Source organism: Schistocerca piceifrons, chromosome 7 (genome assembly GCF_021461385.2).
Source record: "Schistocerca piceifrons isolate TAMUIC-IGC-003096 chromosome 7, iqSchPice1.1, whole genome shotgun sequence".
Classification (NCBI taxonomy): domain Eukaryota; kingdom Metazoa; phylum Arthropoda; class Insecta; order Orthoptera; family Acrididae; genus Schistocerca; species Schistocerca piceifrons.
Window position 1 is genome coordinate 269,872,863 of NC_060144.1, and position 27,134 is coordinate 269,899,996.

The window sequence follows — 27,134 nt, forward strand, 5'->3', positions numbered from 1 at the left end:
ACGCTGAATATTAAATACATTCTCCTTGCTACAAAATTTTTTCTACAGTTTAATTTTACGATTAGCCATTAGTCTGCGGCTCATTTCACGTTTGATGCTTTTTATGTCATACAATGCTGCATGTGGTATGAAGGAAATACGCAGGAATAACTAGTGTTCAGAAACCATTGCACTGTACCAGACCATACTCTGAGCCACCTTACCTTGTTTTACTGACTATCAGGGTTCTGGGGCTACGAGAGCAATTTTGATATCAAATTGGTATGCAAATTAATGAAATTGATCAATTAGTTACCCCATCCGCTGCCCCTAACCTGCACCCTCCCCCTCACCACTAACCCACACTCCCCACCCCTACCGAGAATGAAGTCATGTGTTTTCCTCAACCAGCAAGTGGATCCCCGACTACTTTCCCTCAGCACCCCTCCCCATCCCCTCCCCCCTCACCAACCTACCGTATTGGCAGGAATTTCGGATTTTGGTGAGAATTTAGAATTTTGGTGTGAATTTCTTTGTCCCAGGGCTGTTCCGATGTCCCCCCACCCCCTACCCATGCGGGAATTTGCAGGAAAATAAAAATGGCGGTGCCCTTTTTGGAACGCGAACCCTGGTCTTTCTGAACAGAAAGCCCAGATGCAGGAGAGGAAGGTTAGGTTAGTGTATTTTATTTATTTTGGTTGGGAAACTGAAGTAAAGATCGGTCCTAATTACGTCGTTAACCATAAAGATCGGACCTAATAACACAACTACATGCGTAGTGCTACACAAGGAATACCCACAAATATTAACGATGTCATACAAGTGGTGTTATCCTACTGCGAAAAAATATCACAATATCAATCGAAACTGGTTGCAGACGTACTCAAACTCTACCCACCACCTACAAGCTCGTTGGAAAATGACTGGAGTGGAAGAACTATCTTCAATTTTTTGGTGGGAATTGTGTTCAACTCATGGGATGCTAGTGTTAGACAGAGAGGAGTTTAATAAGTGTATTACATGTAAGCATACAGCTGAGGACCATCCATCACTGTTTGACGTCAGAGTTCGCTACAGACGCCTACTTGACAATCACGAAGCAACCTAGGAATTCAGAGTCAATACACGCTGCTACAACTGATGGAAAATGCTTCACAGTTCTAATTACACATCCAAATAGTTGTGAAAAAAAAAACAGAACTGGTAATCACGGGTCATAATGCAACATATGTACTAGGGAAAATCATCATCACAACAGATTGTACACGGAGTGGCAGTTGCAGTTGTGTCCTCCTCGATGGGCGCTGACGAACTAATCATCTTAGAAGCACTATTACCCTCTCCTCCCCCCTACGACCCCTCATTCTTCCCTCTCCTCAGCATAAGCAGAGATAGCGGCCAGTTCTATCTTGTCGCTGGTGGTCCTCAAAGAGATCCTTCTGGTGGCGTTGATATACTGTCTCCAGTCTGTGGAAATCAGTCGCAGATGGACAAAAGGCAAGAAGAAGACGCTTCATGCAATGTGTTAAACATAAATCTCGGTAATACTGGAGCATCCTGGCAGAACAACAAAATTCTGGAGAACTTTACAGATCGCTTTTCAACTGTTCACTGCTTGAAAAACAGGCAGTTTACCCTCTCTGCCAGCCACAGCCACTGCCGTATGTGTGTGCAGAGTCTTCACCCGGCTGTGCTCAGAGCAGCCTCATTCACCGTTCTGTGTTTCTCTGCTAACATAAAAGGCCTGCAGAACAAAATGAGATGAATAAGGCTAAAATGTAGTCCCACCCTGGTCGGGGCACAGCTGCCTAGGGCGGCAACCACACACACTGGATCGTCGCCACACCACCCACAAGTGCCCGCGACACTGAATGTAAACAACTGCACTGTAACAACTGTATTTAACGTCAAAGCATCTCTTATAATCGAGCATCCATTAAAAAGGAAAATACAGCTGCGACGATAGTAAATGTCCTCTTCCCACGAAAATAGTTTTATGAACACAATCAGTATAATTCTTACGTTCTATTGCAGCATACAATTCGTATCTCATTATTTTTCGACATCTAACGAAGTGGAAAAAACCACAGCACCGCCACCGATTACAAATGATCAGACTACAGTGGTCTGTACATGCCCACCCTGCGTGAGACTGAGAAACAAAACATCCACTCTTTTGTAGCGAAAACTACAGATCACAGCAGAAGATCCTCCTTATTTCGAAACCGTAATCACAGTAAAGAAAAAGCGAAAATTTAAACTCTGAAGAAAAGCATCTACGTTAAGCAATATCTTTCAGCTTGATGGACAAATTACACGACCTGAGGGCGTCACTCGTATCTGTAAATAAACTGTCATGCACGTGTGTATTGCAGACATGTCAGACACCTGAAGTAACAATAGAGAATACAGTCTTTCACACCATTTGCTTACATGTCGGAAAGAACACACTCTTTTTACGTTCGACAGCAAAAAGAAATTCAAGACCACACTGCTGTTTTGTACACTATGGCAAGCCCCGTTTTACCAATGCAAAGATATATCATACCTGCGTTTACAAAACAAATCGAGAGAGCCACTCTTGTAATTAACTGAAGAGCCACAGAAGCTGGTACACCTGCCTAATATCGTGTAGGGCCCCCGCGAGCACGCAGAAGTGGCGCAACATGATGTGACATGGGCTCGGCTCATGTCTGAAGTAGTGCTGGAGGGAACTGACACCATGATTCCTGCAGGGTTGTCCATAAATCCGTAAGAGTACGAAGGGCTGGAGATCTTTTCTGAATAGCAAATTGCAAGGCATACCAGATAACGTTCATGCCTGGGGATTCTGATGGGCATCAGACGCAATTAAACTCAGAAGAGTGTTCCTGGAGCCACTCTGTAGCAATTCTGGACGTATGGGATATCACATTGTCCTGCTGAAATTGCCCACGTCCATCGGAATTCAAAATGGGAAGGAATGGATGCATGTGAAGAGACAGGATGCTTACATGCTTTTCATCTGTCACAGCCGTGTCTAAACGTATCAGGGGTCCCATATCACTCCAACTGCACACGTCCCACACCATTACAGGGCCTCCACTAGCTTGAACAGTTCCCTGCTGACATCCAAGGTCCATGGATTCATGAGATTGTCTCCATAACCACACACGTCCATCAAATCAATACAGTTTGAAACGAGACTCGTCCGACAAGGCAATATGTTTCCAGTCAACAACAGTCCACTGTCGGGGTTGACAGACCCAGGTAAGGCGTAAAGCTTTGTATTGTGCAGCAATCAATGGCACACGTGTGGGCCTTCGCCTCTGAAAACCCACAGCCATGATGTTTCGTTGAATGGTTCGCACGCTGACACTTGTTAATGACCCAGCTTTGAAATCTGCAACAATTTGCGGAAGCCTTGCACTTCTGTCAAGTGGATCGATTCTCTTCAGTCGTCGTTGGCCCCGTTCTTGCAGGATCTTTTTCCGGCCGCAGAGATGTTGGAGATTTTATATTCACGGTACATTCGTGAAATGGTCGTACGGGGAAATCCGCACTTCATCGCTACCTCAGATATGCTGTCTCCCGTCGCTCGTGCGCCGACCATAACACCACTTTCAAACGCACTTAAATCTTGATAATCTGCCATTGTAGCAGCAGTAACCGATCTAACAACTGCGCCAGATACTTGACGTCTTATGTAGGCGTTGCCGACCGCAGTGCCGTATTCTGCCGGTTTACCTATCTCTGTATTTGGATACGCCTGCCTATAGCAGTTTCTTTGGCGCTTCAGTGTACTTACGACTAAGGATATCACATATGGACAAAATGTAACACAAAAAGAGGTCAACAGGGATACGGGATCATACGCCTGAAGATTAATGCAACCTAAGACAGTATAGCAAATATCAAGTACAAACGTCACTGTTTCACATAAAATAAATAACAGTTTGATATATTTGAATATCTTCATGCAACAATAACAGAAGAGCACATTTCAGAAGATTTGCAGTAAATGATTTTGCTTTTTCTACAGAGAAATTATGGGAAAGCAGCAAGTGGTTTACATATCCTTCTTCTTTATTCTGACCGTCGCAGAAAGATTGAGAAGCTTTGAAGCAATCATTCTTCCCCGCTCCGTAGGTGAATAAGCAGGAAGAAGCCGTAATAAGTGGTACAGTGTGAAGTACCCCCTGCCACTCACTTCACATTGGTTTGCGGAGTACGGATGTAGATACAGATGCATGTGGATACTGCTCAAGTGTGTAGGGTCCACGTCATATCGCACTAAAAGGACGTTTCGAGTGCATACAAAACCGGGCGATGAGAAAGGTCGCAGGCTTCGTTGACTGGCGGCCGCGTATGCAAGAAACGACAAAACTGGCCTGCAGACACACCGGATGGCCATTGCGTACAAAACTTCAAACTTCGTTTTTCAGGGCGGATGTTGTTGTGACCTTTAGAGTTATGACTAGTTTTATGTCACTCTCCAGGCTAATGTATCCTGTGCAAGCCTCATCATCTCCGAACACCTGTTGCAACCTACATCCATTTCAACCTGCTACTTATTTTCATACCTCTACATCTACATAGATGCTCTGCAAATCATATTTAAGTGCCTGGCACTTAAATAACCTTTAAGTACCCGACAGAATCTTAACCCCCTGTACTTCCTTCCATAGCCTGACCGACTATTCCTTCTTGCACAGAATGTGTCTTATTAACGGAACTCTTCTTTAGTTCGGTTGTACCATAAATTTCTTTTTCACGGTATGTTTCAGTACCCCTTCATTAGTTACTCAATCTATATGTCTGACCTTCAACATTCATCTGTAATACCACATTTCAAAACCTTCAAATCTCTTCTTGATTGAACTGGTTATCGCCCACTTTCACTTGCGTACAAGGCTAAATTCTAAACAAATACGCTCATAGGAGACTTCTATTAGATCTTAAATATTTTCCCTTCTGCAGAAACGCTTTTCTCTTTAGTGCCAGTCTAAATTTTATATCCTCTCTATTTCATCCATCGTCAATTATTTTGCTGCCAAATAGGAAAACTTATTGACTACTTATCGTTATCGATCTCATTTTCTAATCGAATTCCTTGGGCATCAGCTGATTTTATCAGTATGTCCCAAAACTCTGCGTTTAAAAACAGGATTTCCTGTTGCTCATACCTTCGATTCTATTGGTGGTACAAGCTTAGGGTGAAGTGTTTTGGATATCCCTTGGGGTAGGGACCATTTGTATACCCAACACAAAAATCGTCTTAGTATCACTATCCTACAGTACAGGGTCAAAGTATAAACGTTACACGCTTCCTCCTGTTTAGATAAATGGAGAAAATCGGTTGGTTCTTTCTGCGTTTGATGAGGCCTACGACGGACTTCTTGAGACTTGCGGGCGCAGCATTAGATCTCGGGCGCTTCCACGGAAGACGGTAAAAAAGGCATTTTACTACATTTTCGCCCTCAGCAGCTCGACCAGAACCCAGCCGAGGATACCAAGACCACAATGTACAGTCATGCTCAAAAGCATCCGAACGACCTGAATTGCATGTCGCCTGATTCGCACGCGATCCACATAACGCAGCTGTGTAGCAGATCCTCTAACCGCTCCTTGGTACAGTCGTTTGACTATTGAAAATGGTTCCAACAAGTCACCACTAGAAAACACTGCTCTGTATCGCAATAACTCAAGATGTTATAATGTAATACCACGATACTAGATATATCAGGGAACATCTTATCACAGATAAGATTGTCCTTAAGGCTTGTAAGCTCACATTTATTGCAATAAATGACATACCTGAAATGATACCACTCTCATTATTACGTCAGATAGGTAATGCACGTAGTAAGTTCGTCGTATTCATGATTTCCTCTTCAAAGTAACATACCGTACTTGTTATTTAACACAAAATGACATTAAAAATTTAAGTTATTCACCCCAGCTAGTTGAGAATATGTATGAACTTCAAATGACACGACGAACCGTCTCGTTCCGCATATGGATTCAAACCCAGGTCATCCAGGCTAAGATTTCGTGACTGACGGAAACTAACAGTCACTCCTGACTAGTCATACAGAGAGTGATATACCTCGATTTTAGACAGTATCAGTTAGCAAATATCAACTTTAAATTACATAACGTAAACATTTTTAACGGACGCGAATTCCTACCCAGCATCCATTCTCCCTGTTAACGAACTACGAGAGATGTTAAATATTGCTTCTTCACAAGTAACTTACTTGAAATGCCGTGAGGTAAAGCTATGTGTTGGACAGGGATTCGAACCCAGAACCTAATCGGATTGTTATCGAAGGACAATCAACTGTGTCATATCGGATTTTCTCGGCAGTAACTAGATGTTTTAACTGATATGACGAGACGAAAAATTAATTTTTTCCTTCCCAGGACTCCAACCCAGCATCTTTCGCTGTTATATTATAGAGAAAACGAACGTTAAATATGGGTTTGTTACATCAGCAGCGAGATGTGAGCATGTTTGAACTAGAAATAATATGACGAAGAGTTCAGTGCTCACTGGGAATCGAACCCCACACATATCGTTGTTGACTACACACAAACAGACGTCAGCTACCGAATTTTTCTCCACCAGCAGCTCGGAATAACATCGTTGAACTTACAGTGATCTCGCAAATAGTTATATGTCTCACTGGGAGTCAAAAACGTCAGATATCGTTAGTGTTGACAACGAATGAAAATGCATAAAAAATCAAAATTATTATCAACCAGCAGATAGGTGTTCTCATTCTAGAGCTTGATAATTCACAATGAAAACCTTAGTGCCGGGCCAGGATTCAAACCCATTCACGCGCAATATGTGGAGATGTTGAGGAATCTGCAGTTTTGAACAAACAACAAATTGTAGTCGAGCTGTATTGTCACGAAGGGACCATATTCCGCGTTAAGAGCGGTCTGAGTTGTATTCCCAGTCCAGAACCAATTTCATCGGCATACAGAAGCTCAAATAAAAGATGGAATAAGTGTCTGTGACCCTACATAGCGTTTATTCCGTCACAAGAAATAAATAACTAGTATAAGAAAGGATAATGGTGATATAGTTCCTACATGACGCCATTCCTAACTTTATTGTGGTTCAACCTAACATCAACTTGGTAGAGATGGAATATCATGTTTAATGTGAATTTCAGACCACAATGCCATTATACCTTCTTCACCTGGCGTAGCTAGAAGCGAATAGAATCGGTCTCTCCCTATCAAAAAGCATTGGCGGAAGCTGGAATCGAACCTAGACCGTCAGTATAGGAACCTATCAGCAATCCAACAGACCACCAAATCCTCTTCTCTGTCGTTCATTTTTCTATCATAACACCGATGCGGCACACTCGATGTGCATTCTGACACACAGGCTCCCTGTAGTGGTTCGCAACATGTTCAGTACATTCATTTACTTGGTTGACCTAATCGCCGTGAACTATCTGCCTCGGCTATCCAGTGCATACAGTCGACTCTATTTTGTAATCACCGAAATAACGATGCGCACAGAACTGCCAACAGTGTAGGATGCATAAATTTAAATAGAAAGTGTTCCTTTCCATTTGAGCTACTCTATTGCCCTATCTGTTTGTTGAAACCGTCGTGCAGTGCAAAAGAAAAGCTGTAACCGTCTATCTCTCTGAAGTCTAGATCCGGCCATATCCATTATCTCACAGCACTGTGGAATGCTGGACGAACTGTTGACTTCTGGAGCAGATGTATCTACGCGACAGCTAGTAGCGTAACGGTAGGCGTTGCACACTGTAGATAAGATGTCGCGAGTTCAATTACATTTGCTGCTTCATTTTTTAAAACCCAATTCTGCTGTCTGCTGAAGTTATCTATTTAATGGAACTTTGAACGTAATTCCCTTCACTTCTCAACCCACAATAGTCGCCTGTGGAAAAAGGGCTAACTTCTGCGACATTTTGTTCTTTTCAGGTTTAATAAACGGCCAGGCAGCAGATGCACCTCGAAGCTTTTGTATTATGTATTATAGTCAGAAAAGTATTTTCTATATTAGCTGTTGTCTGGTAGTGGCATTTTATTTTTCTTCAAACCTTGTTTGACAGCTTTAACTCAGAACAAGGTTTCTACATGCTTAAGTCTGGAACCGCGCGCGTTTAATTGGTATGCTGTGTCATACTCAACAGGTATGCAAATTTGGCATTTCATAAATAAAGTTATGTATTCCTAGAAAACCAAAATTTGCTTGTCAGCAGCTGAAAGAGGCGTTACCTGTTGTGCAGCATTGTAACTTTTTCACTATTACACTATGAGCTGAAAGTATTTTCTTACGATTTGCTTATCAGTTTATTTCCTTCATACTTATCACCCTGGCATGTGAGTCTTAAGTGAAGAACAATATTGAATTTCGTATCTTTGACGGTCGATTCGAATTTCTTCAGAGCTGCTTGTATTGTGAAGCACCTTGGCAGTCAGAAAGCCGAGATCTATGACCATTAACACAACTTACTGAGTCGAGCTGCCAAGAGGATTTGATGTGTGAAGGTTTTCTTCTGATTTCGTTACAGAATTTTTTCTGGAAAATCGCAGCTCCATAAAATAAATCAGTAGAAAGCTCACACACGCTGGCCCCTCCCACGGTTATGATTGACAACCCTTTGCACCCTTGAAACACAAGACACGGGCGGTACCACGTGGCTACGGACACACTGCTGGCGGCACGTCATTCTCATCATGGTATTGGTTGCTCAGCCTCGTAACGCATCGTGAAAGATAATAAAAGTTATCATTTATGTGAAGAATAGCATTTCTTTAGCCAAAAAATTGGATTTTCTGTCTCAGTGTCTTAGTTTAGATGAGGATTATATAGCACGAGTCATGCAAGTGGAAAGGGAATATCAAGTGTATTTAGCGAGTCAATTCAGTACCATACGCGGAAGTTATTGCACAGCCACAGTGTTGCCAAAAGTTTGTGACGATGTTGCCAATTCTCAGACGTGCTAGGAACAGCTCTGTAGCGTTATAGGAGGAGAATCCCGTGCTCATGTCATAGGAGGATTCGGAGAGGTGGCGCGGAGTTTGGTTAATATGCAGCGTTTTCTGCTACCAGTTGTGTCAAAAATTCAGGTGTGTAATCTTCCACCACGATTACAGTTTCTCACAAAATACATACGAATAAAACACTTACCTTGTTAGTTTGTGACAAAAGATTATTTCAGTACAATAAATAATCTTTGGAAATCAACTTTGTCCACTTATCACAAAAAGTAAGATACCAAACACTTTGCACCTCGAAATCGATTGCATCTATGTGCAGTCTTGTGATCATACAAGTAGAATTTCATGAATTGCACGAGAATGTAGAAAAATGTTGGTGGGAATGGAAGTTGTAAGAAAAACAGTTAACTAATTATTCTGTACCACATAATAATCAATTAATTTGAAAATTCAGAAGAGAATAAACTAAAAATTATGCCCGTTGAGACAGAAACTAAAGTGCAGATACGTGTACTGTGCAGATCTGCTCTTTTTCATCTTCAGATCTATACAAATAATATATACCAACCAGCGTATTCATTGCTTTCGTAATGTTTCCCTCTTGTTTAGTCCTCTAATGATGAACTGCATCCACACCCATGAGTCTGATTGTTTCTTTGTATCCTTCCAGCTACTGTCTTTGCGTGTTATTGTTCGGCGTTCAAAAAGCAAAATATTATGCCTGCTCCCACGAGGTATTAAAACGAGGTCGCAAGAAGGCTAACGAATTATAATCAAAATACAGTGAGACGCCAATTTGTCTGTCGTCATGGTGTTAAGTGGACAGAAATAGTTGGGTGTTATTGTCGTCTTTTCTTATTGAGCTTTTCACATTACCCTGAACACAAGACGCCGAGGTAAATGTGTATATTCTCCGTGACGGAACATCCCACATTCCATTCATCCTGATCAATTCCTTACGTGCATCGGCGGCAATGAGTGATAGGAATGCTGTTGTGAGGTGACGAATAACAATTACAATGGTAGTAATAACAAATAAATAATCAAGGATGTTTACTGCATTACAGTCGATTAACAAAATAACCAAGAATAGCTGAGTGTTTAATCGGCGCACTGCGTAGGTGTTCTTACCACTTTGCTACTGAATTCTGTTCTGGTTGTTTGCAGAGCGAAAAGAAAGAACCCTGTAGCCATACATATCTCTAGTACAACGAGTTATTACCTATCAACTATCCTTGCTTAACATCACGAGACGAACATGGCGTCACTGAGCTGATATTTGAAATACATTTCTGTTTTCTCTCTCTCTCTCTCTCTCTCTCTTTATTTTTTTTCTATTTTTTGAGGAAAGCATCGAGAAGCGCGAATAATAAGCAAGTAGGCATATAACCTGTTTACAGTTATTTTCATCAGGATACGTAATGCAAAAGTACAACTTTTAAGTGTATTATTGCGTAATTCCAGTTATTGACAGTCTAGTCGTGAGCCTGCTCGCATTCATTGGGGTGAAACCTATCATAGAAGCAAGAAAAACACAAATATTTCTTGCACCATGCGCGACACACAAACGAAATCTCGCTGCACTGTCGTGTTGTCCGATATATTGCACGGAAAACATATCTGATTCATGTTACTAAATACAGCTCTATCAGATATCAATTTGGATGCGTACCAAGTGTATAAAAGTATATCTTGAAATACGCAGAAAGGCACATAGAGGTATTGAACTGAAACATAGCCATGACCAAGATTGTAACTGGAGTCGACAGCATCGTCGTCTACCACCTTGACAACTCGAACGGTGACAGTGCTCGGCTTGTTACTTACGCTTACTGGTATCAAAGCTACAGCATGAAAACACAAAAATGTTAATAACCCGAAGATCATTAATTTTGGAACCCATAGAAAGTAAAACAGTCATCAGTCGGAAGAGTGGTTTGAACACCACAGTGCTTTAATAAGCACAGTCATGTTGGAGGTGATATGCCGTTGCTTTCCTCCGACCTTTGAGTTGACTTACCTAGCCAGTTAATAGGGGAATCTACAAATTAACGTGGGGGTTTTCGAACCGCAGTACAACTCGGCATTCTTCACATCAACAAACACTGCCCGAGGGGAAGTATCTGTAAAACGGCATATAAAAATCGTGGGACTGACGAGGGATCGAACCTGAGACCTTCGTATCCGTAGTCTTCCTCTTTATCACCTTGCCATCATGCAGCCAACACTGCGGTGTCTGCTTCGCATTAAAATTAGGATCTCTCGCTTGTGCCTGCGTTGGCACTTGCGTGTCCCTTACGAGACCTTACCTTTGGGATTACCCTCGTATACGTGTGTGTAAACGCCTTCCAATGCCCACTCAAGGAAGACAAGGATACACAGTCTAGCTTCAATATTACAAATACGCCTCAGTTTGTGGATGAACGCAGACTTAGGTTGATATTCATTTTGAATAATTAACAGTACTGTACCCATTGTTGTTAAATTCGTTTTCAACCAATGATTCCCACAGCTACAGGAACACTACTTCTGATACCTCTTAGACAAAATGCTTGCGCAGTGCTATCAGACGAAAAGATCAAAAAATGATTCAAATGGCTCTGAGCACTATGGGACTTAACATTTGTGGTCATCAGTCCCCTAGAACTTGGAAGTACTTAAACCTAACTAACCTAAGGACCAGAATGAGATTTTCACTCTGCAGCGGAGTGTGCGCTGATATGAAACTTCCGGGCAGATTAAAACTGTGTGCCCGACCGAGACTCGAACTCAGGACCTTTGCCTTTCGCGGGCAAGTGCTCTACCATCTGAGCTACCGAAGGACGACTCACGGCCGTTACTCACAGTTTTACTTCTGCCAGTATCTCGACTCCTACCTTCCAAACTTTACAGAAGATCTCCTGCGAAGTTTCATATCAGCGCACACTCCGCTGCAGAGGGAAATACTCATTCTGGAAACATCCCCCAGACTGTGGCTAAGCCATGTCTCCGCTATATCCTTTCTTTCAGGAGTGCTGGTTCTGCAAGGTTCGCAGGAGAGCTTCTGTAAAGTTTGGAAGGTAGGAGTCGAGATACTGGCAGAAGTAAAGCTGTGAGTACCGGGTGTGAGTCGTGCTTCGGTAGCTCAGATGGTAGAGCACTTGCCCGCGAAAGGCAAAGGTCCCGAGTTCGAGTCTCGGTCGGGCACACAGTTTTAACCTGCCAGGAAGTTTCATAACCTAAGGACATCACACACATCCATGCCCGAGGTAGGATTCGAACCTGCGACCGGAGTGGTCACGCGGTTCCAGACTGAAGCGCCTAGACCGCACGGCCAGAAAAGATCAACCTGACACAAACTGTGGGAAGTTTGTTTTACAACCTTCGTACCTGGATAAAGAGCTTCTCCTATTTGAGATATCTGTGAACGTTGCTGCATAAGACGATTTAAGAAGAAACTAAATTCCTTCAGCTACGCCAATGTTTAAAGAAATCGTCTTAACGGCACTAAATCGTAGTTTGTGAATCGTTCACCGGCCGTACTCTGCCGCATTTCGCTGGTTGGAAGGCAAAGAGCTCACTGACAAATTTCGCAAAAGGAAAAGGGGGACGAAATGTCTCTAGCTGGAAGGTCATGTTGTTTTATTTAAATGATTACAAAATCAGGTAAAACGAACAGTGAGGTTGTCAGTACAAGCACATTACTGTTGTCAATATGATGGTGCATCGCCCGGGGCCTGTCATGATAAATGGCCCGTTTAGGTCAGGCATATTGTACACAGAAGTGGAACTGAGAGCACCACAAAATTTTACAATCCGTATGCATTGCATACACACAGAAATTACTGTTACAGTGGATTTATGGAGCCCAGTGAGTGAATTGCATATTTTCCGGTGAGAAAGAGCACTGGCAAACAGTCTTCGATATATTAGGTTACTTAAACTGGTGTCACGCTGAACTAGAATTTACGGTCAGCGACTAAGTGTAAGGACAATGAGTCGGATGCTGCTTTGCAACTGTGAAATACTTTCCTACATTATAGAAGCGAATATTAAATTTGAACTAATATTGCGAAAATTTTGGACTTGGATAGGTATATCGGAAGGCAGTAAGATCCCTTGGCTTTCGGTTTGGCAGTATTCGGCAGCCATTTCTAGGCGCAAGTAAATGAAGAAAGGCAGCGCGTTTTTGTTATCAAGTAACGTCTTCATCAATTACTTTAGTTTTAATGTGATCTACGAGTAATTGCTGATGTTTGATATTAACATGAAAAGGATTCCGTAGACAGGGAAAGAACCTGTTCTTGGGCAACTACTTCTATAATGACCAAATGGCCTTAAATGATCTTCGAGCTCATGTGTTCCAGCAGCCGTATGAAGAAAATGATAGTAATAATGACGGTAATATTCGAATTATTCGGTAACTTCACACTTTACAGTGGATTTTCTCGAACTAAGACATTTTCTGACTTAGTGAAAATTTCAAAATGGCTTCATATCGAGGCTATGATGCCTAGAAGAGTCTTAACATCCTGCTGACATGAGAATAGTATAATCTCCACGTCAGAAGCTTGCTTCTACTTAACCATTTAATAGACTCGCATTTTCTCCGCCGTGACTAATTTTGTAAGCTAAGCACATCATCCGTTCCAGCACACTCTTGGGGCTGGGAAATGTGGCCACAATGGTCTGGTGGAACGAACTATCACTAGTCCAATGCGTGGGTTCAGGCATTTATTTTTAAGAGGCACAAACAGATTTACTTTACCTCTGGTAACCTCAAGAGAAAGATGTTATAATCCAGAATCCGCATTAAACATCACGTTCCTTCATTCCCAACTGAGCAGAGCCGGTTTACGTCGGGAAATGACATAGGTGGAGCTCATGGTAAATTAGAAATACTGTCGCCAGTAAACTTATATTAGAAAATTTTATTATATTTGATGAACCGATAGCCATTTAGAGGAACAGGGCACTTATTTTACTTGCACTTGATTGAACTAGAGACGTTGAAAAATTTGGTGCTGGACTGGGATTCTAATTCGTATCTTCTCTTTCGAGGATCTTAATCTCTCGTACCAGTAGTTCAATCATTTCGTTCCTTTTCCCAAGACTACAATCTTCTCTACGTCTCCTCCAAAGGTAAGTATGTGGGTCTGAATCCTGATCCAGTACAAAAACATTCGTAATGTCATTTCAAGCCCTATCACATGCACATCGGCCTGCTACTGAAAATTAACGTGACTTTTTAATGTCTGTTTATGTGTTGCCAACAATTTCTGGACAAACACGCACACATATTACTGATGGTGAGTAAGCAATTGATACTTAAGCAATATTCGTGGACGATAAAGAAGAACGATAGGAGTGCGGTTCGATTGTCGCTCAGGCACAAAAATTTGTATCCTTCTTTTAGATTCAAACACCTAGCAGCTGATAAGAAAAACCGATACATAACATTTGATTTTACTTAGTTAACAATACGATTACGTGTTGGGCTCGTATCTCCGTCACAGAACCTCGCATCATGCGCTTCATTTTTAAATGCATACACACTTTGTTACTTCTGAATTGAGGTATAACAGACATCTTTAGTGGTTAGTTAACAGGGATGAAAGGGTCTTGATAGGAGTCCTGTGTTATTACAAAAACTGTCGTCTTTTATTTTCAGGTTTAGATTTGGATAATGATACTGGCGAAAATTTCGGTAATTCATGACTCTTCATGGCAAGTCAGCAATATGATACGATTAGGTTAGATTACACTAATACTTGTTCCATAGATCATGAATACGACATTTCATAATGATGTGGAAAGTGTCATTTTAATGAAAGATTTCTTTACATATCAGTATTCAATTTCTTTACAACAATTTTTTACCCCTTCTCTCATTCTTTTTTATATTTATCTCTCTTTCTCTCTCTCGCTCTCTTCCAAATATAAAAACAACTATGAGTGTTACTGATTTATGATGCTTAGTTAGCAGTCAGTTCTGAGTATTATTAGTAACTACGCTCCAGTCCCTAAACCTAGTTACAGAAATGCGAATCAGACGCATTACGTATTCCAGGCCGTAGCAGCCGCGTCTTTGAGACGGCTGTAGGATCACATCGGTTCGTCTTCTTCCTGCTGGTACTGTAAGTGAGATGTGGCAACAAGACGAGGGATGTTTGGCAACACTGTGATCGACGAGTTACTTCCTGGTGTGCACGGAATTAAGCCTCAAAGTTCATTTGATTTTTCCTGTCATTTCTATTGCATAATCTGAGTTATTATCGCTTGAGGTGTAACAGAAGGTTGTAAATTTACGGTTTTCAGCCCAGGAAAAACGTTGCACGTGGAACTCGCAACTAATCTCGCCCTTTAAATAGCGCTTTAAGAGTTCTAGGCACTACTGGCCTTGTAAGAGGAAGACGGAACACATTCCTCTTCGCGAGCTCTGTGGTGACGTTCTGACCTGTGAAAACCGACTGTTACGGTTCGCTGTTCCAGTCTCACTGACTATAACGTTTTTTATCCCTTCTGTGAAAGAGCTACAAGCAGTCAGATCAAACATAGGTAAGCAAATCGCAAGAAAATACTTTCAGCTCATAGTGCAAAGGTGAAAAACTTACAAAGCTGCACAACAGGTAACGCTTCTTCCAGCTGCTGACAAGCAAATTTTGAGTATCCAGGAATACATAACTTTATTTATGAAATGCCAAATTTGCATACTGTTGAGTATGACACAGCATACCAATTAAACACAGACCCAGTCAAATATAAGTGAGTAGTATTTTACTAATTCGTGCCGCTACAGGCACGCTTGTGTTTCAGTTTTATTAAAACAGACTTTCGACGTAAGGTTATCGTGGGTAGTTTTATTTCATTTCTTATAATACAGTGCGCAATTTTCGTAAGGTTTTATTTAGTGTTGTTAAAACAACAGTAAACATGAGAGAGAAATTAATCACCAACGATATATGCGAATTCTCTGATGTTATCTGTAACAGTCTGAGAATGCACATGCAGTTTATTGATTACATGCATGTAGAAAACTTGTTCTGAGTTAAAGTTGTCAAACAAGGTTTGAAGAAGAATAAAATGCCACTACCAGACGACAGCTAATGTAGAAAATACTTTTCTGACTATTCTGGCATGATGCGCTCTCCCCATACGTAATACAAAAGCTTCGAGATGCATCTGCTGCCTGGCCGTTTATTAAACCTGAAAAGAACAAAATGTCGCGGAAGTTAGCGCTTTTTCCACATGCGACTATTGTGGGTTGAGAAGTGAAGGGAATTATGTTCAAAGTTCCATTAAATTGATAACTTCAGCAGACAGCAGAATTCGGTTTTAAAAAATGAAGCAGCAAATGCAATTGAACTCGCGACGTCTTATCTACAGTGTGCAATGCCTACCGTTACGCTACTACCTGTCGCGTAGATACATCTGCTCCAGAAGTCAACAGTTCGTCCAGCGTTGCACAGTACTGTGAGATAATGCATATGGCCGGATCTAGACTTCAGAGAGATAGACGGTTACAGCTTTTCTTTTGCACTGCACGACGGTTTCAACAAACAGATAGCGCACTAGAGTAGCTCAAATGGAAAGGAACACTTTCTATTTAAATTTCTGCATCCTACACTGTTGGCAGTTCTGTGCGCATCATTATTTCGGTGATTACAAAATAGAGTCGATTGTATGCACTGGATAGCCGAGGCAGATAGTTCACGCCGATTAGGTCAACCAAGTAAATGAATGAATGTACTGAACATGCTGCGAACCTCTACAGGGAGCCTGTGTGTCAGAATGCACATCGAGTATGCCGCATCGGTGTTATGATAGAGAAATGAACGACAGAGAAGAGGATTTGGTGGTCTGTTGGATTGCTGATAAGTTCCTATACTGACGGTGTAGGTTCGATTCCAGCTTCCGCCAATGCTTTTTGATAGGGAGAGACCGACTCTATTTGCTTCTAGCTACGCCAGGTGAAGAAGATATAATGGCATTGTGGTCTGAAATTCATATTAAACATGATATTCCTTCTCTACCATGTTGATGCTATGTTGAACCACAATAAAGCTAGGAATGGCGACATGTAGGAATTATATCACCAGTATCCTTTCTTATACTAGTTATTTATTTCTAGTGACGGAATAAACGCTATGTAGGGTCGCAGACACTTATTCCATCTTTTATTTGAGCTTCTCTATGCTGATGAAATTGGTCCTGAACTGGGAATGCAACTCAGACCGCTCTTAACGCGGAATATGGTCCCTTCGTGACAATACAGCTCGACTACAATTTGTTGTTTGTTCAAAACTGCAGATTCCTCAACATCTCCACATATTGCGCGTGAATGGGTTTGAATCCTGGCCCGGCACTAAGGTTTTCATTGTGAATTATCAGGCTCTAGCATGAGAACACCTATCTGCTGGTTGATAATAATTTTGATTTTTTATGCATTTTCATTCGTTGTCAACACTAACGATATCTGACGTTTTTGACTTCCAGTGAGACATATTACTATTTGCGAGATCACTGTAAGTTCAACGATGTTATTCCGAGCTGCTGGTGGAGAAAAATTCGGTAGCTGACGTCTATTTGTGTGTAGTCAACAACGATATGTGTGGGGTTCGATTCCCAGTCAGCACTGAACTCTTCGTCATGTTATTTCTAGTTCAAAAATTCTCACATGTCGCTGCTGCTGTAAGAAACCCATATTTAATGTTCGTTTTCTCTATAATATAACAGCGATAGATGCTGGGTTGGAGTCCTGGGAAGGAAAAAATTAATTTTTCGTCTCGTCATTTCAGTTGAAACATCTAACTACTGCCGAGAAAATTCGATATGACGCAGTTGATTGTCCTTCGATAACAATCCGATTAGGTTCTGGGTTGGAATCCCTGTACAACACATAGCTTTACCTGACGGCATTTCAAGTAAGTTACTTGTGAAGAAGCAATATTTAACATCTCTCGTAGTTCGTTAACAGGGACAATAGATGCTGGGTAGGAATTCGCGTCCGTTAAAAATGTTTACGTTATGTAATTTAAAGTTGATATTTGCTAACTGATACTGTCTAAAATCGAGGTATATCACTCTCTGTATGACTAGTCAGGAGTGACTGTTAGTTTCCGTCAGTCACGAAATCTTAGCCTGGATGACCTGGGTTTGAATACATATGCGGAACGAGACGGTTCGTCGTGTCATTTGAAGTTCATACATATTCTCAACTAGCTGTGCGTGAATAACTTAAATTTTTAATGTCATTTTGTGTTAAATAACAAGTACGGTATGTTACTTTGAAGAGAAAATCATGAATACGACGAACTTACTACGTGCATTACCTATCTGACGTAATAATGAGAGTGGTATCATTTTAGGTATGTCATTTGTTGCAATAAATGTGAGCTTACAAGCCTTAAGGACAGTCTTATCTGTTATAAGAAGCTCGCTGATATATCTAGTATCGTGGTATTACATTACATCTTGAGTTATTGCGATACAGAGCAATGTTTTCTAGTGGTGACTTGTTGGAACCATTTTCAATAGTCAAACGAATGTACCAAGGAGCAGTTAGAGGACCTGCTAGACAGCTGCGTTATGTGGGTCGCGTGCGAATCAGGCGACATGCAATTCAGGTCGTTCAGATCCTTTTCAGCATGACTGTCCATCAAAGAGCCGGAATTTTTACGATATATTCCTAAGATCCTGATCTCGGAAACCTTGACAATTTTCTTTATTTACAAGATTTCAAGTTACGCTACATATACACGTATAATCCAGTATGAGAAGAATTCTAAATTACACATAACCGCAGCAAATTTCTCGAATTTTAATTGTGATTCTAAGCATTTATGTGAAAGAGCCATCTCCCTGTTTTCAGAAATCTTTATCTGTTTGTGGAGGAACACAGCAAAAACTTGTTTTTCGGATACCAAAACGCAGCCGCGCATTCCGAGACGGTTAAACACAGAAAATGGCTGTAATTTTTACGATTTATTCCTCAGATCCCGATCTCGACCAGTCTTGAAAACTTTCTTGATATCTTTATCCTTTTCTTATACAGAGAGGTTCAAACGTACCCTACCTGTACACGTCAAATGCGCACGCAGAGTCCTCTGTGAGGCGAAAACGTAGTTTATAAAGTGACGTAGCACGAAGAAATATTCAACAAAATGTCCTTTATTATCTGGGAACCCCATGTTGTAGTACTGAACAACACGCAATTTCCAGAATGAAATTTTTACTCTGCAGCGGAGTGTGTGCTGATATGAAACTTCCTGGCAGATTAAAACTGTGTGTCAGACCGAGACTCCAACTCTGGACGTTTGCCTTTCGCGGGCAAGTGCTCTACCATCTGAGCTACCCAAGCACGACTCACAACCCATCTTCACGGCTTCTATTCTGCAAGGTTCTTAGAAGAGCTTCTGTGAGGTTTGGAAGATAGGAGACAAGGTACTGGCAGAACTGAAGCGGTGAAGACGGGTCATGAGTTATGCTTGGGTAGCTCAATTGGTAGAGCACTTGCCCGCAAAAGGCAAAGGGCCCGAGTTTGAGTCGCTGTCCGGCACAGAGTTTTAATCTGCCAGGAAGTTTCAACATGCATTTTTTTTCATGTAAAATCCCGTTTGAAGTGTAAAATTAGTTTTCTGTTATTTCAGCTTCACATAAGGAAATTATCTAAATTTTACTGACCAATACATTTCTTTTCATATGAGTTACATGTCCAGCTGCAGCAGCGAAAAGAAGGGAACCAGTGAAAAATGCGCTTATCGGAGCACAAAATATGCGAATATGTTCTTGACTGTAAAATGGCGTATCAGCTGCCTTATTGTATCTTCCTCAGCACCGTTAAGAATTTCCTCAAAAACTTTCGCATACGAAAAAATTCACACTTTTATATTCTGAGAGAGATGAAGACAGTGACAGTGCCAAAGAGACGGAAAAGTAATAAATATCGGAAGATAGCAGACAGTGGTAGCGTTATAGAAAAGCGAAGAAGACAATAGCAGTGTGAGAGGAAGAGATGGGGACGGTGGCAGCGGCAGTGGAACATTGAAGACAGTGAGAGAACAGTGATAGGAAAAGAGTGAAGGAAACAATGCCGGGGGAGGGGGAATAAAGAGAAAGTGGATGTGGGTGAGATCCAGCGATAATGAGAGGCAGAGTCTACCACAATGACAATAGAAAGGAGAGAGACAGTGATAGTGAGAAGAGACAGCTGTACTAGGAAGGAAGGAACGAGATATTAGGAGTAAGAAAGAGCATGAGGGTGACAGTGACATGAGGCAGTAGAAGTAGGACGGAACGGAGAGGACTGTGGCTGTTGGTCAGGACACAGTGACAGAGAGCCACAAAGAGGTAACGAGTATGTGTTGGGCTGAATGAGTGAGAGAGAATGGGCAAGTGGGAGTGGATGTGTGTGAGAAACTTACAGCGATGAACTAGTGGTGTGAACAAGTTACAGCTACGGGTCTTTATGAGGGTGTCTGAGGTGAACTGTGTGTTAAAAAAAGTGCGATGTGTTCGAATCGCAAAGTTCTTGGTAACTGGAACTGTAACAGTCCTCTTGAAGTCTGAGGGTTGAAGCTACGAATATTCTTTAGCCCTCGGTGTATCCCAAGAAGTGACACCGGGCAGCTAGAATTAAGCGCTCATCATGTTTTCGAGTAAGGCCTTGGGAACACGTACCGGCGTAGCCGAGGCTGGCGGCGAGCAGCACCCAGCACACGAAGGCGCCCCACAGCAGCGGCGACAGCGCGTTGTAGGCGGCGGCCGCGGCGGCGCTGTACCGGTAGCCGCGCCGGCCCATGTGCACCGGGCCGCACGCCGCTAGGAGCGCCACCGTCGCCGCCGTCACCCACGCCGCCGACACTCGCGTCTGCACAGCACGCAGCACTCTTCGTAACACCGCTGCTTAAAATCTGAGGTCAACGTCATGGACAACTCGAAATTTCTTAAAAGCTACTTCATTAATTAAAATGTGCACTTTAGTGCAGCAACAGTTGTTAAACACACCGCAATGCCGGATAACCATCGCCCAGCACGTAACTATGGTCCAAGATGCCAGGCACGAGTTGTATTGTTGTGTACACCTGTTGTGTACATAGTTCTGCGTAGTCAGTGCGTACACAACTTTCCCACTAGAGCGCGCCCCGCTAAGCACAACAGCGCAGGCGCAGCGCTCGTCCGTCTCCGCACTATGAGATGGCGCTGCCATAGAGACGGACCAAATTCTGCTTCCGCCGATCCGCATATTAATATGTAACGCATCCAATGAGATTGCTGCTAACGTAGAACCTTTTCTCCTCGCAGATCACACTCGCGCAGTGATACACGAACGCGTGAGGTATTATAACGAGTGTACAGACCGATTAGTCAGTCTGCATTTGTTTGCACCAGTCTGTACCAGCCTGCATTAGTCTGTACCAGTCTGTACGAGTTCTACATTTGTCTGTACCAGTCTATAGTCAAGTTTCAGTCTGCGCCTTATAAGATTACCATATTCCTGTACGTAGCCATGAGGATAAATGTATAGACACTTTTGTCAAGTATCAGAGATATATGTGAGAATAAGATTAACGTACCAATACCAAAGGAACTTCAGATTGTCAATTGTAAATAGCATCCAGAACCAAGTTAAGTAATTTCTATGCTTGTTATTATTTTAATAAATGTGTGTGAAAATTAATCAAGTTCTGTTTAACGTTGGTCACCGTCAATCTGCTACTCTAAGCGTGCAAGTAGCATTTCTATCGTCTGACCTAACGGCAGAAGATAAACACGCCACGATAAGACCACATGACATATTGCTGACACTCGCCTACTTCGTTAGAGCGACAAGTCAAATAATCTGATGGTGTGGGTACTGAAGGTCTTACAGTACGCACACCACAACACCTGTACAACTGTTGTCTGCTTTTCTTCTGTGCCCTACTCTAAGAAAACGTCAAGTTACTACATCGCCGTACTTCGAAAGCGTCAGTTGCTGTTGGACTTTCTTGAAAAGTGAACGTGATTTTCAGTCTGTTGCCAGCTTTATTTTACGACCATAAACAGGTAAGGAAATTTAAATAATGCTGTGTACCTGTCTCGTTTTTTATTATTTAGCAATGGTCCATGAGATATTTCTTTAATAAATTTGCGTTTTGCGATATTTTACAAAAAATTTTAACTTGGGACGTACGTATGGTCCAGTTTCTCCATCTACAAGGTGTTCATGTTAAATTACTTTACATTGCCAGTATGCTATTTAAACACCAGAAATGCAAATAGCTCTTTTTGATAAAAATTTCAGCTTGTGCTACAGCATGTTTTTTACAAAGTTGGTATATCTTGCGCTGCTGGTATTGATGTAATGTCAGTGGAGGCTGCTCTCGCCACATATTTCTTACCGTTTTCTCAGAATATATCCAATTGATAAACTTTAACTTGTTTATAACTAAAGTTGTGACCCCTGCCCAGTTACCTCGGTCTCCACATCAATTAGTAATCCCCTCCTAGTAGGTAATAAACAAACGATTTCCAAAAGCTAGACTCAACGTGATCTTCGTTTAAATTTATTCACTAAGACTGTTCCACTGATGTGAAATGACAGTGAAATGTAACTTACTTTTCTTTTAATTAATGAGGCAAAGAACATTGACATCACCTTGTGTTTCCTGATCATTTTATTGACATATTAAACATAAAAAACACTGAATGTCAATCACCTCAACTTATTTTCCTTTTCACTGCAGAATTAAAGTCCGATACCACAATCTGTACACTGCTAATTCGAAGATAGCTTTTAAGTCGCTATCTGTGAGTAAACTTCTGTGGGTAGATTTCGTTCTCTTCACTGCCAAAAAAAAGTTACTCGTATAAATACGTAAGTCCAAACATCGACATAATCATAACTGGAAACTTGTAAAGTCGTGGAAGTTCATACTGAGCAAAATTTTTATACGAACATACAAGACTTATTTTATTGCGCCATTTATCACACAGTAGCCTGTCACATTCTAGAGCTGTAAGCTCTAACTGTAACTAGGCATCTTGCAGTAACATCATGTAAATTGATGTTGGTGTGCCTGACCTTCAGTTTGAACTTCCTAGCTCGGCCATAACCCTGTTTACCACCTATATGAAAAGAAACGAGCGGCATTCGATAAGTGACGCAACAAGTTTTTTTTTCTTGGCAAATTTCGCTTGAAAAATGCGAAATTTGTTATGGGACACCGTGGAATGGTCGCCCTTCAGTCCAATAGTTTCATAAAGTTCCGATAGGTGGCGGTGCTATACGTAGCTTCAAAATGGCATCTATAACGGTGGTGCATTCCAAAAAAAGAGCTGTGATTGAGTTTCTTTTGGCGCAAAACCAGATCATCGCAGATATTCGTAGGCTATATTATTATTTATTTATTGCCAAATTAGAGACCTGTTACCTGATGTTTGAAAACAGGTCGCACATCTTACAATTTTCGTTTTTTTTAATTTTATTTTTATTACAGTTTCTGTTCTTTTGTTTTATCCACAACATTTACAAAGAATGATACTTTTCAAAATAACAATGATTTAAGATTAACATATAAATAAAATTTTGTTGTTTTTTAAGAAGAATATAAAAAGATGATAGGATATAGGAGAGATTTGTTAGTACCATCACCGAATGTGACTGACGGTGAATACCTCGGAATGGTTTCTTCGAGCCGTTGACCACCAGTTTCACACACAGAAACACACGCGCACGCACGCATGTGCACGCACGCACACACACACACACACACACACACACACACACACACACACACACACACAAATGGTTATTAATACTGCTTATCCTATTTATTACTAATCCTATGTCTTAACTTTAGGTGCCCATCAGTGTGCAGTATTTGGTGATGTCTTGGCTAAATCGCTAGCACCTTATGCTTATTTACTCTCGCATCTCAGCTTCCTCCTCCTGTTCCTCGTCATTGTCGCTATTTTCGCTATCGCTGGAGGTATCGCTGTCCACCCTCTGTAGATTGTTGTTACGTTGCAGATAGGCGTGTCTGTTATGTCGTGTCCGCATATACTCTTCATGTGCTGTTTTTCAAATACTGTTTGTCAGTACGTTTAATTGTGGCCATTTTTCTTCATCTCTTATATATCTATGTCTGTATCTGCGTAGTCTACGTGTATTGTATGTCTATTGTTCGCGTATTCCCCGCAGAAAAAGATAGTGTGTTCTGGGGAACCTTCTTCCCCGCATGTGCATGTAGGTGTCTGCCTCAGACTCACACGGTTTAAGTGCGGTGGTTAAGGTCCGTGTCAGGTTAAGAAATGTACCATACCGCGGTTGGGATCGATATGTCTCAACCGCTCCCTTATGTCAGGGAGGAAGTCGTGCAGTCTACGTCCCTTATCACTTACACCCCACTCACCTTGCCATGTATCCAAACGCCAACTTTTAAGGCGACGTACCGTCTCTATCGGCACACCAGTTATTGTGTGTACCTTATCTAGTCTCCCCACCTTTAACCAGTACCTTGCAGCTCTGTATTTGATCGTGATATCTATGAGGCATATTCCGAGCACCACACACAGTGCATCCGCTGAGATTGTGCCGGAGACTCCAGATAGCCTAAGTAGGACATTTCTCTCCCCTCGTCTGACCGATGATTTGCTGGTGACCACGTTCAGTCTATGCGCCCACGTGCTAGCTGCGAAGCTGAGTATTGATTCGAAGAGCGCTCAGTGGCATGTCCGTATGACTGGTAGAGGTAATCTGTACTGTTTTGAATTTAGCCTGTTCGTGGAAATACAATTTTTCATCAATGTGTACCCCAAGATAGCGAGTAACGTGTGCTCGTTTGACGTTTGTGTCCCCAATTTTACCGAGGGATTCCTTTGGAGTGATCCTTTCAGTGAAGTGGATGTTGTTTTGTTTTCGGCTATCCTGAGTTTGTTGTTGTGACACCACTGAGTAATTTTTTGTAGTATTCCACTGGCTTTCTCTTCAAACTGGGCTCTGTTGTTTGCAGTGACTACAACTAATAGGTCATCTACGTAGGCGACAATTCCCGGCTGACATGTCATCCCCATCCAGAAGTTGTAGGAGGGGTTCGATTGTTATGTCCCAGAAGATGGCCGCAGATCGATCCTTGAGGACAGCCTTTGGTCATTCTTTTAATTACTCTCCGGCTGTCCGTCTGCCATTCGACTACTCGGTCTTTACAGTAGTCTAAAAAACTTTTGTACAGTGACTGCGGTACCTCCAGATGTCTTAGCCTCTGAAAAAGCGAGGCGCCACAAGAGGTTATCAAATGCTCCGGCAATGTCAATCATTATTGCCATGGCGTATTTCTGTTTTGTGGTGTTAACTATGTGCAGGGCCTGGTTGATGGCATCATCTATTGATCTGCCAGTTCTGAAGCCGAATTGGTGTTGGCTCATACCACTGAAAGCTCTGTGTGTTTGCAGGCGCTAACACAGTAGCTTCTCCTGAATTTTTGCTAGGCTGTAGCAGAATGGCCTCCCTCATAGTGCAACGATCAACTCTGAAGTTTGTGCTACCCTCAGAAAGTTGACGAAATGGCTTAAGCTTGCCGCCACAAAAATGGTAACGAACATCTCCTTCTCCATGACAATGCAAAGCCTCACACAATTCTGCGCACATCCAGGTTGGGGATTTTCTCTGCCCGGGGACTGGGTGTTTGTGATGTCCTCCTCCTCCTCCTCCTCCTCCACCTTATCATCATCATCATCATCATCATCATCATCATCACTGGTGACAGTGGCTAGATTGGACTGAGTAAAAATTGGACTGCGTAAAAACTGGAACTTCGTACGGGCGCTGATGACCGCGCAGATGAGCGCCCCACAAAACAAGCATTATCATCAAGTCTGCACACCCGAGAAGACTTCAAAAAACTTCATTGGACTATTGTTCCTCATCCACCCGACAGCCTGGAACTCGCACCTTCAGACTTCCATCTGTCTGCTCCAGTGTAGAATGCACTCCACGGGATGCAGTACGTGCATGTTGAGGAGATTATTGATGCAGCAAGATGTTGGCTCCAACATCGACCAATTGTGTGGTACCATGCTGGCAATCAGGCAATCCCAGTACGCTGAAAAATGGGCTTTTGTACCCAGAAGAGTGGGAAATAGTATGGTGTTTGGAATCCTGATTAAAACCAACCTGCTTTCAGAAAAAAAAATGTTTTACATTACTTATTGAACGCCATCGCATACTCCACACTTTAAACACTGTGTCATAAAGCATGCACGCTTGCGTCTAAAGCTACGGCGAGCGTAACAGTCATTCCCCTAAACCGCACTTGCCCTGCGCACCGAGCGAGGTGGCGCAGTGGTTAGACACTGGACTCGCATACGGGAGGACGACGGTTCAATCCCGCGTCCGGCCATCCTGAATTAGGTTTTCCGTGATTTCCCTAAATCGCTCCAGGCAAATGCCGGGATGGTTCCTTACAAAGGGCACGGCCGACTTCCTTCCCCGTCCTTCCATAATCCGATGAGATCGATGACCTCGCTGTCTGGTCTCCTTCCCCGAAACAACCAACCAACCTTGCCCTGCGCTACATAGTGACATCTGACCATTCCATTTTACCGGGAACGATCACTGACCGCGTCGGTAACTCCAGAGAAAGATTTCAGGTGGCTGAGACTTTGGTTTTAATTATTTAAAACGAAAAGAGCTTTTTGCATTGTCGCCTTCGAACTTATTTTTATGAAGTCGACCGTTTCTATTTTCACTGTTTTTCCTGCTGTTGAACAAGTAACATGAATGGACAACGTCTACATGATAGTTCTGGTGAAATAGTGCTTCAAAATGTGTTGAACGAATCAGATTTAAATGAAAGTGAAGTGGATGATGATGTGGAATAAATTGGAACTGATTCACCGTCTGAGAATGAAGATGAGGTTCAGCCCAACCCACTAGACGTTTAGTGATACCAACTGTAATAAATTCATCACCGAAAGTGAACGCGAGTACGTTACGGAGCCATCCTGAAAATATCAGCGTTCTGTACAAAATACGGTGCGGAAAAGAACCGAGCAAAGACAAAAAGGAGATACTGAGTCTCTGAAAAAGGCTATGGAGCTCTTTTTACACTTTACCTTATGAATTTCATAAAAGTACACTCAAATGAAGAGGCTACTCGACTAGATATTCAACACACCGATTTTGTTAATGGGGCTCTTACTAAACATGGGTTTCAATC

At 42.1% G+C, this 27,134-nt stretch overlaps 1 protein-coding gene across 1 annotated transcript in view; it reads right to left on the reverse strand.

Moving 5' to 3' along the window:
* Nucleotides 1-27,134, reverse strand: part of LOC124805617 (regulator of hypoxia-inducible factor 1-like) — a 228,996-nt gene that overhangs the window by 61,250 nt on the left and 140,612 nt on the right. Inside the window, exon 11 of the mRNA XM_047266184.1 lies at nucleotides 20,633-20,803. Within this exon, the coding sequence (XP_047122140.1) occupies nucleotides 20,633-20,803 (171 nt within the window). The remainder of the gene's footprint in view (nucleotides 1-20,632; nucleotides 20,804-27,134) is intronic.